At 29.3% G+C, this 17,430-nt stretch overlaps 1 protein-coding gene and 1 long non-coding RNA gene across 3 annotated transcripts in view; one reads left to right on the forward strand and one right to left on the reverse strand.

The window, feature by feature from the left end:
- The window catches only part of nAChRa7 (nicotinic acetylcholine receptor alpha7 subunit), a 240,533-nt gene that overhangs the window by 66,254 nt on the left and 156,849 nt on the right, over positions 1–17,430 (forward strand). The window contains exon 2 of one of the 2 annotated variants that reach the window (XM_087412611.1): positions 2,962–3,104. The exons of the other annotated variant lie outside the window; for it this stretch is intronic. Coding sequence (XP_087268737.1) covers positions 2,962–3,104 — 143 coding nt within the window. The remainder of the gene's footprint in view (positions 1–2,961; positions 3,105–17,430) is intronic. 2 annotated transcript variants of the gene reach the window in all.
- Positions 1–17,430, reverse strand: part of LOC147907534 (uncharacterized) — a 136,462-nt gene that overhangs the window by 62,562 nt on the left and 56,470 nt on the right. The gene's annotated exons all lie outside the window — the stretch shown is intronic.

Genomic DNA, 17,430 nt, shown 5'->3' on the forward strand with positions numbered 1-17,430 from the left:
TCAGTTATCTCAATTAGAATTCTAATAAATTTAACCAGAAAATTCTCATTTATTCATTTTTTACAAGAATTACTATTTAATTCAACTAAATTATTTTTCTTATAATACCATTACATTAATGATTGATAATATCTACAGTAATACAATATATTACATTTGATTTAATAACTTTATTATATAATTGTAATGTGTAATATATTAAAATATATAATTTAACACTATTTCTGCCTAACAAACGATATAATTCAATTTCATCTCTACAATAAATCATTATTTTTTGTCATTAGATATAAAAATTATATTTATTATATGAAAGTATGTTCATACTGAAGTAGTACAAAGATAAATTAATTTTCTGTTAAATAGTGCTTTGATAATATTTCGTATATTACGTTAACACAAGGATTCTTGGTCCCTAGACGCGATTATCACGATGTAACAGCGTTCGTTGCAGAAGAGATTTATACAGCGCGAATGTTCATGCTGTAATTGCTCGTATTTTTACTTGTCTACGGATTCGCTTCGCAGTGCTTAAATTCGTATCCTTACGCCTTTGTTCCAACTTTCGTGGGTGGGCTGCAGTGCAAATGCATATATGGAATGCAAATTCCGTGCGTTCTCCACCGGAAAGACACGCGAGAAAGGGTGAATGCTAACGAGTACGAAGTATAGTAAGACTTTATAGTAGGAAATCACCTATATCGTACTTCTTAAATTTAAACAAAATTGTAACAAAAGTATTAAAGAGATCAGAATATTTTTGTATTTATATCAAATTTTGATTCATTGGCAATAAAGCACTTTTACGGAAATAAACATTGAATTATTGTTTAACTCTTCGGTCACCTGGAGTTCAGGGACCTCAAAAAGATATGAGACTTTATGTTTGTAAGATTTTTTTTTAAATGGGACTCTTCTTAAACTACTATTTATCTGAAGTTTAAGATATCCTTTTTGCACTTTCAACCGCATATGGTTCTTTGGTCGTCAGCCTTGATTTTTAAATATATTAAAATTAAAATAAAAAATTTTAAAAAGCCATTTCTATATTCTATAATGTTTAAAGTATATTCAGTAATTTTTGTGATTTTAAAGAAAAGCTATAAATATGGTAATTAATGAAAATGTTGAAGTCAACTTGGGCCCCCTGTGTGTCCAATATAAAATTCTCAGGAAGTGCGACTACGAAAGGTTAAATTAAGATTTAAAAAAATAGTTTTTAGAATGATTTGGAGACCGGGTCGTTAAATTGTATCATTGGGTTTACTAAATCGTACTTCTAATAAACAATTATTAATTTTTAAAGAAAAAAATATAAATTTTCTTAAAATCCAACAAATAATACATGTCAATAATTTTTAATAAGTTATCTTATTGTTAGAAGACTCAATACAAACATACTTTTTTTTATACAAATATCAAAATATGGTGAATATAAAAGATTATTATTCAATTACTCAATCTTAACATGTTATTTAAATGTAGTATAAAGACCAGCAACAAGGACAATTTATCCTTTTTTTATTTTTAGAGAAAAATTAAATTAAGTCGAAACAGAAAATTATATATAACTGTAGTGAATGTGTTCACTAAACGTAGCAAGTATAAAATGTACAAATTAATAAAATTCATGCCACGAAGAGAGTTGTATAATATTGCTAAAAATTTCAATGCAGATATTGCATTTTCGTTTGGATTTTGATTGATGGAAAATTACTGGTACACTTGTTCGGCTTTAAGCCAGTTCAACTTTACGATATCTTATTCCTTGAGATGTCGATAAGTGTCGATAAACTCCTGCCGCAATATAAAACTTTAGCCCAAGTATCAGATCCTCGATATATCTACTAGTTATTTACAAGTCCAAATACTTCACTAATCTGTGGATTAATCCATTGAATCGACTTAATACCTATTAATTACTAGAGAGAGAATTTTTAACACGACAAATTAATAATAATTTGTAACTTAGACAGCTGAACACTATATTTTTATGTTTCGATATGTTTTCCTAAAATGAAAGCAATAATAATTTTTTATTTAATTTCCAAATGTTCAAATATAAGTAAGAATACTACAAAAAAAATTTTCAAATCGTTCTTGTAAAGTTAATTAGTCGAAGTTAAATTTATCAAGTTTCCTCAGATAATAAACATATTAAGACGTAAAAACTTTTAAATCATTAATAACACTAACAAATCATTCGAAAGTTACGAAACTTTATAAACCATAAATTCATGATTTATACTTCGATGGATCAAAATGTTTATTTGTAATGGGGTATGTAGAGAAAGAGAGAGAGAGAGAGAGAGAGAGAAAGTGGTAAAGTTAAAAATAAATAAAGAGCGCAAAGAAGAAGAGATAGAACTCTGAGGAAACGCTATATAATAAAAAAGGTAGCGTAGTTTAAAGAAAAAAAAAACAAAAAGAGTGATTTATTCAAGAAAGATAAACTGCAGGTTGTAATGGTAAAAACCAGGATGGGGAAAAAGCGAAACTTAGAGAGAGAAAGGAATAGGAAACAAGCAAAAAAAATAAAGAAAGAGTAAGGAAAGACAGAGAAAGAAAGAGACGAGGACTGCGGGGTAGAGACAGAGAAAAAGAGAGTGTTCAAAGTTGTATTCGCGAAGTGTATTCACGAAAAGTAGTTGAGAACTCCGAAGATTGGGGTGGCTACAGAAGCGATGGGATAGGTAGATAGATGGAGTAGATTTGGGCTTGTGCAGTCGTAAGAAGATAAACGTTGCTTGGACACCAACAGAATAAAAGAGACAGAGAGAGAAAGAGAGAGAGAGAAAGAGAGAGAGAGGGGGGGGAGTAGTCATTCCTGAGTTATCCTGCTCCCATTTCTTGCATTTTCCTCGAAGTGAGGCGATGCGACGCAAGCGACGTGGACGAGAGAGATCGTCGCAACTGATTGCGTGCAACTTCTCACTGACTGCTGATTGTGATTGGACACAGGGCTGGTAAGTGGCGGTTTCCATGAGAAGAGGCTGCTGAACGACCTGCTGGACTCGTACAACGTGCTGGAGCGGCCGGTGGGCAACGAGTCCGAACCCCTCGTGCTGAACTTTGGCCTCACGCTCATGCAAATAATCGACGTCGTAAGTGCCTAATTATTTTCTTCAGCTTCTTCATCCGGCGTTGGACTGATTTTCCCTCGGGTCTTCAATGTTTAATCGAATTCGTCCCTTTCATAAATCCTTTTTTTGTCATTCTCTTACTATTTCTATTCTTTTATGCTATTTCTAAAAAAAAATGTGCTAATTTTTAAGCGTTCTTATTTTTTTATCTAGGATCTCTCTTTTCTTTCGGAAAGAGCAATAATGAAAAGAGCAAGCTGATTTCTATTAATATCTGTTTAGTAGCAAGAATTAATAAAAAAGAATATTACGAGTATAATTAAAATTAATTTTTGAAATCTTAATAATCACAGTTTATATGTATATTACTGTAATATCATTTTGGCATAAGCGTATTCCATATTACTATTTTATTCATATTATTAATATTCTATATCACTATATTATCCATTTTATTAATATTAATATCGGTGATGTATAAATTAAATGCGCATCAGTACACGTATCTTGTCATGAAGATGATACTCATATCAGATAATGTGACATATATCAGAAGTCTTGAATAGTCGTGAGAGAAACAATAATATATTCTTAAGCACAAATAAAATAATATATCATATATATTTAATTAACGTTCCTATATTTGCTACGTCTATAAAATTTTTTATATTTTTTAAATTCCATATCAAACTAATTTTAAAAAATAACTTTAAAGGTGATTAACTATTAAAGTGATTAAGTATAAAGTATAAATATAAAAAGTTTTAATTAATAATACAATTGAAAGGTTTTATTTCTTTAGCGATCTGTAATATCTTTCAGATTATTTCTATAATGTTAGATATTAAAAGAGCAGGTGTAATCCAATTCCTTGAATTGAATAATATTTTATTGTTTTTAAAATTTTTTTTCATGTGTATCTACATCAATCCATTTCTGTGGTTTCAAAGTAAACAACGTCTATATTAACGTATGCTTTTAGCAAATAACAAATTAAATTTGTTGTTTATTGTGAGTATGAAATTTAATATATTTTCTTAAGTTATAAATTATTTAATCTTATAGTTTTAATTAAATTAATGATTTATTGAGTAGAAATAGTGACAAACTATAGACATGATTAAAGATAATTTAAATTATATATAATCTTACATTATGAATTTAATCATCAATTAAAAAAGTGCGATGGATTATATACATTCTATGTATAATATGTAGATTTACATATTTATCATTGACAAATACGTGTAGGTACTTTTTAATTACATATATTTCCGGTAATAAAATAAATATGAAGAGTTACCGTGATGAAGAATCTACGATTTATAGACGCGTATCAATGTAACATATAACATGCACCAACGAATAAAAGTATTCACAAATTCCGAAGTTGCGGTTTCAAGTTCGCCATAGATGAATCGCGTGCACTGATCAACGTCACAGATCGACGCTCAGCATTCGCCTAGTTCTATAGATTATAAATTGGAATAACAGCGTCAAGATTGTCTTTAGAAAATCGCTCGTCTTGACTATTTGTGTATTTGATTATGAGCATTTTGATAAAAGACGTTTCTATCATATATAGCTTCATTAAGTTCGTGTATTTCTATAAATAATTAAAAAAGAAAAGATAGCACCTTGTAATTTTGATGATACACACACACACACACACACACACACACACACACATTTTTTATTTTGTGTGTGTGTGTGTGTGTATCAAAATATATATTTATCCATCAAAGATATGTATAAATATTATAAAATTACAAGAAATTAAATTTTAATTCGGATACAAAAATTTGCAAGAGCAAATTAAATAAAAATTGACACATTGATCTAAAAATCTGTTGTGTCTAATCTTTTCAATTTCGACGTTTCAATGAAACATTTTAACATTTTTCAATACAAAAAAATTTTAATATTTTATTAATTCTGTTGAGTACTAGACATATTTGTATGTACGATGTATTTATAACATATTAGTTTCTTTTAAAATGCAATTTGTTAATTAGATTGGAATAAAAGTCAGCTGTCAAGTAACATTTTCATAAAAGGAAGAAACTTAATTCTACTGTGTTTAACTTTGCGAATGAAATACATCGCTTCGTCCGCCCTTCTATTTCCGCGGTTTGCGTTGGTTCAGTGAGATTATAATGGCGAAGTTAACGGACAACTTCCGCAAAGATGCAATGACCGAATCCCGTGTCTTGTATGCGAAACAGGAAGTTCTTAATTTCCGAAATCGTATTGTCGATTGGAGCCGCTACGGTTAGCTTCCATCTACTCCATGGCTTAGTCGAGAAAGGCAATATCGCCAGTTTCATGGTTCACGCGTGGCCCCGAGTATTAATAACGTGCATGCACACGAGCGTACACGCCACGCGCTTTGCACCACCGTTTATCTTCGACGTTGCACGTTGCAATTTTCGACGCAGCACCAGGGGATGCGCGATAAACTACCTAGAAGGATATCGAGTGGGACGTGAACGCGGTATTGTGATCATACTGGGTGTAATAATAATGTTCCGGTATTGATATTGAGAGAGCGCGCTGTGATAGTCTGTTCACCAAAAATTCAAAAGATTATTTACCAAACCAGACATGCCCCTCGAGTAAAACGTTTTTCGTATGTCGGATTATTTTCTAAAATAACATTAGTATTTCTAGTATTCTTATGATATTAGCATCTGCTTGTCAGCATTGCTGTGCGTCCTTCATAACTAAAGCAATGCTGACAAGCAGATGCTAATATCATAAGAATACTAGAAATACTAAAGTATAAATATAAAATATTATATGCCAATTAAACAAGTTATTTAAAATCATTGCACGTTTATATATGTACTGAGAACACGGCGCGGTGATTATTAAAAGATGTAATTAAAAGATCTTATGATTTAGAAAATATTCGTATCGCGGAATACAAATCAAAGTATATATAGTATGTACGCGTTGCTTCTAAATTTTTCAAAGAAATATGAATAAAAAATGAGTTTATCCAGTTTTCGTTATCCTGTTATGTCAAGTATGTAATATGTGGATCTTGTTTTTTATTTTCCTTATTATTCTTGAATTAGGTTGGGTATAACTTCTATCTTTTCTCAAATGTTCATTGTAACAAAACGTGTGTGTATATATGAGTGATCAAAGAAGAAAATTATTTTCAATTTAAAACGATTACATTCTATAATTGTTTCCTATATAAGCAACAATATAAAATCCTTTTTTAAAGAATTTGATAAAATCTCAAATTTCAATAATATTATATTTTTATATCAAACTATATTATATTCTTATATCAACAATATTATATTTTAATTCTCGATTTGAATTGTTATAATTTTCTATCGATATTCCCTCTTAAATTAAAAAAATTATTATCGAATAACGAAAACATATTTTTCTTGATATAAGCTCAAATTTTTTCATGTAAGCAAATTATCGATTTAACGCTAAATAATCTTATTATTAAGCCTTATATGTTGAAAATAAGATATTTTCAAAATAAGAATAGTTTTTTTTTGCTGTGTGATACACTAAAAATATTTCTTAAATTTTAATATTTAAATATTTGTTTGAATAATTATATCTAAACATTTATTTATAATAAGTAAATATTTACTCAATACAAAAAAATTATAATATTACTTAAATTGATGATTTTTATATCAAATAAATATATATGTTTAGATTTACAGTAAATATTTAGCTAGAATTATTGCAACAAATATTTATTTATAAAATTTAATTAATTTTTTATCAGTATATATAAGTTTCAGTATATTTTTGAATACATATATTTATGAGCGTATGTGAATATTCGCAATGTATTGAGTTTGCTTCTGTGGGATTGCAAAGTCCAAATGACTGTGTGGATCAGTCATCCCTACATGGGTTGCATCTAGATTGCACACCGCTGCATGTTGCTGCCATCTGCATCCTATGTACTCATGCACACGTGTCATTGCCTATCGCTTCTGCGCATTCGGGCATTTCGGTGTATGCCATTGCAATCTCTACGGATATTCATAAAAACCTAGTATGAAAAGTGCATGCAAAATAGTAACTTATTTGGAATATCCAATAAAACCATGCTAAGATAGGTATTCGCGGTCTAACAACTCTTCTGTAAAACGTAATCATGTGGCCATCAGAAATACAGTAGAAAGTACTTTTCGGTATCCATTATCAAACATTTCAGCAAGCGAATTTTAAACCAAAATTTTGTTGAAATAAAATTAAAGAATAGAAATCTAGGATTGCAAACAGGAAGCTAAACTCATGAGATAAAGCTTATAAAAATATCTATTTTCATTCCAAATGATGATATTTAATTTCAAATTATTTGTAAAAAGTGACGTCTTTTTAAAAAAAAAAAGAGCTCGTAGCTCTTATTGTAAAAAAGTAATTTGTATTCCGCATATAATGAACGTACTCTCTAATTTTATTTTCAAACAATCAATAAGAAGCTTTTAATGTCATCGCACACTGAATTAATCGGTGGAAATTTAATTGTAGGGTGACGATATGCAGCGTTATATCGCTACCCGTCTTCCTCTAATCCGATAAGTATGAAGAAATATGGTGATCTATTTTTTTATCACATAGATTCAGACACGTCTCACACATACGTCACTGGATATAAAAACATTGTTGTCAATAAATAAATATATGCAAAGAAGCACGTGTACAAATCTTGCTATGGTTATTAAAGAATCGCAAGGTCAATGAATAGCGAACTAACGTTCATGTATCGCTCTTTATCAGCGGTAAAAGAGAAAATTTTGAAATTAAAAATATACTATTTAATTCAATTTGAAGTAATTAATGTATATCGATACCATTAATACTATTATAACGTGATTTACTTGATTTATTAATTTTGGAATTAATTTACATTTGTTCAATCTGGACATATTTTCTTCCTTTACGTGTTGTCTTTTATATATTAGTTGATTTATGAATTATTTATGTATTTTTACATTATTTGTCCATATTGATATTTGAAAAGCAGAAGAACATAAAATAAAAAAATCTCGTGTATAAATCTTTTCATCTTTTCATAAATCTCTATAAAGAATCTCCACTTTATATTGTATTATGAATAAATGTTTTCTAGATGGATCAAATAAATAAGTTTTAATAAATTCCGTGAGAAAAAAGCTGTTATTTTCTACAAATTGTTTCAGACGTTATATAAACAAGTTTCATTAAAAAAATGCCAATTTTTAATTATACAAAATAATAATAAACGTTTTATTGTAACATTGACTTGTACTTTGTATTTTTTAATAACTTTTTGACTTTTCATTTTCAATTAATAGTGTTTAAAATCCGTTGAATTTATTTTATTCCATAATATAATTTGTTTTTGCGACTATAACAATATAAAGCAGATTATATTTTAGACTTACTCTTTCCTGCTTTTCAGGTGCAAAGATACTCTTCACTTTGATTTAAATCTCTCTATAACCAACATAATATATTATAGGACTATATATGTGCGATAACACAAACTATTGAAATCAAAGCCTTAAACGGTATAACTGGATCTTAATGCTTGTATGATTCTTGTGTGAATTTATATATCTTAAAAACGCTAACTCTACTAAACTACCGCAGTAATATCACGAGTTAAATTGGCTAGCAATTTAACAAATTTTTTATGCTTATTCGCATTTTCGAAACGATCTTAATAACAGTGAATAAATCTGGGGACTACATACGTAGTATATAAATTCACACAAGAATCATACAAGCATTTAAGATCCAGTTAGACCGTTTATGACTTTGATTTCTATATAGTTTGTCTCTCTATAACGTTAAGGAAAATCGATTATTTATTTGAAAGCTCTTTCTCATGGTACTTTGAACGTCACGGCCCTTGAAATCATGAACAATTTCGCTCTTGAAATGTCTGCTCAGGAGTGAGTTTCAATAGTGTTCCGCAGCGGAATAGTACTTAGTCCGGAGATTAGCCGAGTTTCAGAGCTCACTTGCAATAGCACCAACTATCTCGTTTCTTCGGTTGGGCATGTGCACGTGAGCGTTTGCTGCGCACCGACGTTTCTCGTCGACAAGCGGGAAGGAAATTCGCGGTGTTATCGTCAATGCGCGCAATATATTTTGGCACAGGTTCCCTTAGGGCTGCTTAGACTTATCTCATGATGAGTTTGTCTTGTAGATAAGCGTAGCTTAACAAATCAGGGTGTATCCCATCCTGAAGGGGAAAATAACTAGCTGCACTTCCGCGATTTGTCGAGAGTCATGGAAGCGCCGTCGCGTAATTTATTATTAGGCTATTATATAAAGTTTACAACTCTCGGTGTTTGCCTTTGGCTAAGTGTTTAGAGAGGATAGTGAAGTTATGAATGATAGCCAAATAAATATTAGTAGAATTTACGACCACCATATAAAATAAATGTCAATTATAATAAAATTTTTTTCAGATTACAGATTACGTTTGGATAAAAGGCCAAATAATAACATTGAAACTATTTGAAAGAAGTTTTTTGATTTTGTATTTTCAATTAATGATGTCTAGCTTTTACTGAATTTCTTTTATTTCATAATATAGTTTATTTTCTCGACAACAATATAAAACCAATGACATTTTAGCTTGCTGGCATTTTTTGATTGTCAACATTAATAATTAAATCTAAAATTTTAATTCTGTAATTAAAGTCTATTTGAATTGAATAAAAAATAAAATATTATTTATATTCATTTATTTGAAGTTTTTGTTTTCCGATTGCTTATATCTAATTGATATCTCAATAAATTTTTCTTCATAATTTTTATAATTTTCTTTATAATTTTTGTCTAATATATAATAAACTGGAAAAATTATTATATTTTGTGATAAAAAGGAAAAAGAATAGATATTTAGAATTATATGAATAATTGATGATTTGATCGAAAAACATATGACAAATAGAAATTCGTATAAAGTGAATTTGTTCTTTTTAATAAAAAAATTATTTTAAATGGCGATATAAAAGAGTAATCAGCAAAATGTAATCAGAAATCGTTTTACGTATTGTATTTCAAACGGATATAGAGAATTAAGCTCCCAATCTTTTCCATTTCCTTCTTTAGATAGACAGTTTCAGAGAGTAGTAATGAATCGCGTGTTTTTTCATCATGGCGTTTGTTACAATTTAAACCGGGGCTTAAATAACCAATTACACCTGCAGAATCGATGATAATTCAAAGTCTTAGTTAAATCGAATTGGAAATGAAGGTAGAACGTGAACGACGCGGAGAAGTAATACAGAGACGTACTTTTGAAGCAGAACAATTGGTTTCTTTTGTTTACTCTCAAGCTGTGATACTATTGCGAATTAACTTTTAAAATTATCACGCAGATTTTGTCTTTTCTTTATTAAATTCGTAAGAATTCGTTTCCTAATAAAAAAATCACGATTATTATGATTGATAGTCTTGTTTACAGTAGATACAAAATTTTGTGAAAATTTATTGGTATAAATGTACGTTATGACAATATTAGAGAAGAAATTATTTTACGTAAAATAAAAAATATAAAGTGGTCCTGCATGCTTTTGATCTGATATAAAATGACTGCGTTCAGCATAAAAAGCAGCTTTGCAATTTTATTGTAAAATTCTTTAATATGATTGGTACTTGTTTTTGATTCCATATAAATTTAAACATATAAACCAATCATATTAAAGAATTTTACAACAGTTGCAAAGCTGCTTTTTCTGTTAAACGCAGTCATTAACGTTCTGTTTGCCAGCCGTATATTTTGCCAGCCATATTACAAGAAATTACATCGTATAATTTTCAAATTAACAATATCTATAATTTCTTTTCACTTATCGTAATTATTCTCATCTGCCGAGTAACGAAGGCATCTCACGTAACTGCAAAATTACACGTATACACATTAAACGCACGATACACGGTGCATCATTACGACAGATCCAGATTCTCCTGTATGTCCTCACATTAATACTCCGTGCATTGTCGTTCGCACTCAAACCGGCGCTTTCTTCTCTTTCCGAAGAGCTTCTGAAATACTGCCGCGTTGGTTATACTTTGCGAAACGATTCTCGAAATGACAGCGATCTAAGTTATAGCATTCCCACGAGCACGAAGAAATAGCATGTTCGCTACATTTGCTCACATAATTCAAACAAATTTTATTTTGACCGTGTATCTAGTTTTTTTTATATTGTCACGTCAGGGGTGCAACATTATAGTCATGCCTCGCTAATTGATAAAAATTTTTTATTGAAAAAATATTTACTAAAGATAATGGTAATGATTTCAAAAGAAAATCAAATTTCTCAAAATTTATTTTATATCTAATCACGTTACTGTTTTTATCATTTATATAATTAGTAAAGTGGAACACTTTATAAAATTTAATATCATAAAATTTTATCAAATTTTTTATTCACGCTATTTTTTTTATTTAAAAAATTTATCATCAAAATGCAACTGCAATTGTTAAAAATTCAGAACGCCCGCGCCATAACACATTCTGCTTTTTATTATGTGCAGTATGATTTATGCGTATGCAATATACCGATTTTTTCTTCCCGTTCATCGCGCACGCGATAAATTTTTGGCGAACACAGAAATTGTTTTGTCCGATAATCTAGATCGATTTTCGTGTGACGTTTGGCCCATTTTCATTCGTGGTTCTACATTATAAACGCTTCCCAATTTCGCGCTGCGAATGCTAAACAAATGTGGAATACGTCGATGGAAAGTGTGTTCAGTCCATACAAATTTAGTGGAAAATTAAATAGTAAAAAACGTGTTTTGCATTCTTGTTTTATATATGTGACAACAAAGCAATTGTCGCTTTTGCCTTATGGTTGCAGATTAGTTGTAAAATTTGGTGCTTACTAATTTATAAAACGGTTCTAAATTAACAAGTTAAATTGGATTTATGTTAATTAATGTATTCTTTATTTATTATGGAAACATCGTTTTTAAACAATACATATAACTGCTACTTTCTATAATGAATAAAATATAATATTTTGTTCATTATTGCAATAAATTATAAGTATTAATGGATAAAAAATTGTTTCTTTGTAATTTTATTTAGCAGAAATATGTTCTATTATTTCTCTGAAAAATAACAATTGCAGAATTGTCTCACTTTCAAAATAAGAATGTGATATAATAAATCCGCATTATAGAAGCTTGGCACACATCTATAATTTTGAATATATCGCGAGATAAAAATACGTGCTAGGAATGACATTTTGTTTGGAGATTTATGTAAAAAGCACTGGTTTTGTTGTTCCTGATGCGCATCGGCTCTCAAATAGATGGATATTAGTTCCTTTTGAATTATTCATGAAGTAAGGTAAAAATAGTGACATGGTGAGACAACTGCAATTTACAGGAGATACAGGTTTCCTTTCTGTTAACTGAAAAAATATCATTTTAATATTCCGTGACGAGTTAATAATCTCCCGGAATTGCATTTCCAATGAAACAAAGTTTGATGTAACGATTTTATGCGCAGTATTAAACTCAGGATTATAGATTGATAATAGTTGGTCCTCTGTACTATGTTACATTCACATTTTGCTTGATTTTGCAAAAAAATATTTTATATATGTATATATTAAAATAATATTTGAGCATTGAAATAGATTTCATGAGCTAGTTCTACAAACACTGAAATTATTCGTACTAAGATTTATCGAATTCCTTATCGTAACTTGAATGGTTGCTGAAAGTGCTTAATTAAAATAATTTCTAAAGTCTATCACATCCGCGAGGCATAGTTTATCAAGTTAAAGCATTTTCCAACATCCATTCTCTGTCAGAAAACTTCTTCTTGCTTCCACTAGAATCTCAAAGTTAGAAGCAAAAATGAGGTTGCACAACTAGTGTCAGAAATGGGATGATAGTCTTTCAACTATTAAACTTTTTGTAATGTGTACACGTTTTTTTATAAATACGAAAGGTATTTTTATAAGTATATATTAGGTGTTGGAATTAATTCGTAGCGTTTTTTAATGAAAGAATGTTATTTATTTCACATGAGCATTAAAAAATACATTAATGAAAGTACTTCCCATCACTTGTAAAACGCTACGAATTAATTCCAACACCTAATATATCTACAAAACTTATTGTTTATTTCAAACCGCTTATTTTAAATTATTCGCCAATCAGTGTAAATATCCAAAAAATAAGCGCAAAATCAAATGATAAGAATAACTTTAATTTCAAACTTCGGTTATTTCTTAAATTTATTTTTAAAGTTTTAACTGTTCTGTATAAGAAAAAAAATAATTTAAAAGTTGCATCTTGGACAGGAGATGAAAAATGTTCAAGAACCTTGTAACAGAGGTTCCTTTATTTTTACATTTTTTAAGTGATTGCGATAAATATTTCCGTAATCATTTTATTATTTGAAACTGGCCGCAGCTGGGAAAAATATCAAGATAAATAAGTTAATACTACTTTAATTGTTCCAGACGTTGAGTAATTTGGCACCCCGGGTAGAAAGCTTAAGTAGTTAAAGCCAGTCTGTGACCAGACTGGCTTTGAGAAATTCAAGAGATTTTAAGGAAGAAGGGCTACATCCCCAAGGGCACTAAGGTTAAAACCTCTGCAATATAGGCTGTGGGAGAACTTGCCAAAAGAGAGTCGCGATCTGTAAATCCTTGGTTAAGCTAGGACGTGCTAAACGCGATTGGTTGGAAATAAGAGCGTGCGGTTCAATGAAATTTGCATTGCCGATGCAGATTTGCATACGCATATTACATGATCTCTTTAGAGATATAGATGACCTAAATATTCTAGATAACAAATAGGGCGCGCGTGAAAGGAAAGATTTTGTAAATTTCAAATTAATCATACATAACTGTCATGAAATAAATCCGTAATTTCGATTTTTGTTTATTTAGTTGCACTTTTAAAACACACTTATATTATATTATAATATATATATATATATTTATAATTGATAATTTATAATAACTTTTAAATCATTATTGTCATTCTACAATTTTATCAAGAAATTGTTATTTAAATAAATAATTGTTTGTTTAAATATTTTTATCTACAAATATGAATACTTTATTATAAAACAAAATGATATTGTTTTTTGAACATACATATTATAAACCGGGCTGTATCAAGATAAGTTAGATATTTTAATTCATTTTCATTACACACCTACTATAAAATCGAATAAAAGGATCCTTTCTACGCGAATACCGAGCGTGCCGCAATTCGATTTCGCACACGATGTGATGCAATTCGCAAGTGAAAGAAAGCTAGTTAATGGGAACGACGACGACGACGACGATGATGACGATGAGAAAGAATCGGGGGTTTTCATCTATTCACCATCAATTCGCTTCGTTGCGTTACCGTTCTCGCGACAGCGGTGAACGCGAGAATGACGCATAGCGTCAAAGATGCGCCAGGGGCAAACTGAATTTGTTCGGGGAAATGTGTAGCATTTGTGCAAGCTCGGTTGCGCCGCATTACCGTTTACTATGGCGGGTCACGTACCGCGAAAAGTTTCCCGGCCTCATCGTCCTACATTGGATTAACTGTCCGCACGCCGTAATTCATCACTATCACCGCAACGGCGTCAAAGCATCGCGAACAAGATAAATGAACTATTATCGTGAACTCGTGCGCACTTTATCATGTAAAAAGCGGCAGTAAAATTATCATTGGTTGATAAATAATCCGCCAATTTACTCCGATGCTTTTTAATTTTTTTTTTTAAGTTTTCAATTGATTAGCTTACATTTTTTTTTATTATATAAATTATTGGTTACAATACATTTATCAACATCCACGACATAATACATGAGATTCTAAAAAGTATGTAGATAAATCTAAGCTAAGAGAAATGGATTGTGATATTCAGGAAATGGAACGCGTTATTACTTGTAACACCGTTATTTTTTATCGTTATTTTGTTTTAATAATAATTTGGCAATGACGATCCAAATCGTTTGTGTAGTAATGATAATACTAGAGTTGAAAAAGTCAATCATTACTAGTTACGAATTGGAAAAATCACTTGTCACTAAAAAAAAAATAATTTGTTATTTGTAACGAATTATTTTTACTTGTATGTGAATAAAATAACGTGTCGATACGTTACAAATAACAAGTTATCTTTTCCAGTAAATAACGCGTAATTGACGAGTTACTTTCATAGTATCTTTTCCAACTTCAGCAAAATTTTAGTATTTAGTTATCGTTATAAAAAGTTTTAACGTTATCATCAAATCGTTATTATAAAAAGTAACGGTAAAATAACGGCGTTATTATACTTCCGTTCGCTAATATAGATTTCAATAGCTGCGTTTAGCAGAGAAAGATTGGTTTATACATTTAGATGCATAAAGAATCAAAAGTAAGAATCAATTTTATTGAAGAATTTTACAACAATTGTAAAGCTGCTTTTTCTATTGAACACAGCCATCAATATCGTGCTTTGTGATTAAACGCGTTTAAATTATCATTGAATAATCAGGATATTGTAAATATTTATTCCTGTAATCTTTAGAATAGTTTTTATACAGTTTTATTAAAAAATGGCAAAATTGCCACGAGATTAATTTACTTCATAATATTTATAATATAACTTAACAAAACATTTTAAGTGAGATAATAATGACGTTTTCTTATTTTTAGTCACGCGAATATAATAAATGAGTTTACTCAGTCGCCGCGCGCCTCATTGTCTTGATGATACGACCTTTTCTTGATTTCGCTCATTCTGATGAATGAGATAATTACAAATGGGTAGATAGAAATAGAAACTTTAGAGAATGTATATTTATATAAGGTATATCTATATATTTATATATATTTTTTGTATATATATATATATTTTTTGTATATATATATATATATTTATACAATATATAATATAAATATATAAATACATATATAATATAAATTATATTATATATACATGTATATAACATAAATAATATCATTTTATATTGCAAATATACTTAATATATTATATATATTAAGTGTATATGTAATATATGTCATTTTATATAATTATATAATTTTCTTTATATAATTTTCTTTAGCCACTATATGTTCAATTTAAATACCTGCAAATCATGATTTTATTTATAAAACATTTTTGATGGTCTTGATACTATCAAGAAAAATGCATTTACTGCAAAATAGTGCAATAATTAATTAATTAGATAATTGCTTTGTTTTTTCATAGAAAGTGCCTTGTAGAAAAATATATTTATTGCGAAATGCCGAAATGTTTAATATTATTAAATTAACATGCATATATTGCGATTTTGATTCTGTGTTATATTGTATTATATGTAGTAAGAATTTTAGCTACTGCGAATTAATAAAATGTCTTCTATTACAGATTAGCAGTCATAACAATACATAACAACATGTTAAGAAATTAAAATGTCACACGGAAAAAACATATTTGGTTAAATTAATTGGAATCGTAATGAAAAAAATGAACGATCCAGCATTTTAATTAAGTTTACTAGATTTTTGATTAAATCTACCAGATTTCTGAAATAACCAATTTCAAAAGCTACCAAATATCTATAGTTGAAATAATCAATTCTCAATTTACCAGAATTCTGTTTGAAATAACTAGAATCTAGTAAATTTAACCAGAAATCTAGTAAACTTAACTAGAATTCTGTCGTTTATTTTCCACCACAATTCCGCCCCCCCCCCACACACACACACACACATTCATACAAACGACTTTAATATATCATAATCTGCTATAATACAAATTCATCAACTATAGGATAGACCGAGGTGAATCGGATCACAGCACGAATTGGATTAATATAAATTTTGAAACAATTAGTTGATATTTGTCATTAATTTGATTACTTTTTAATTTTAAACTAGTTGTTTTTGAAACAAAAAAGTAATAAAATTAACGACAAATCCAACAGTTTCAAAATTTATATTGATCCGATTTATCCTATGATCCAATTCGCCTCGATCAACCTATATTTTAATTTTAATGAATCATCCTCAGTAGTATTAATATTTGTTAATTATATAACAATTATTGATACTGCTGAGAATGGCTGCATTCGGCAGAGAAAGCAACTTTGCAACTGTTGTAAAGTTCTTCAATGATTGGTTTATACATTCAGATTCGTAAGGAATCAAAAGCAAGAACCAATCGTATTCAAGAATTTTACAACAACAATTTTACAATGTTGCAAAGCTGTTTTTTCTGCTGAACGCATCAACTAATGGCTCGAAGTTGAAACGTATTTGTATTGTAGTTGATTTGTATTGTAGTTGATTTGTATTGTAGTTGATTTGTATTGTAGTTGATTATGATATATTA

The sequence above is a fragment of the Acromyrmex echinatior genome, chromosome 13 (assembly GCF_024713525.1).
Source record: "Acromyrmex echinatior isolate Ae372 chromosome 13, ASM2471352v2, whole genome shotgun sequence".
Lineage (NCBI taxonomy): Eukaryota > Metazoa > Arthropoda > Insecta > Hymenoptera > Formicidae > Acromyrmex > Acromyrmex echinatior.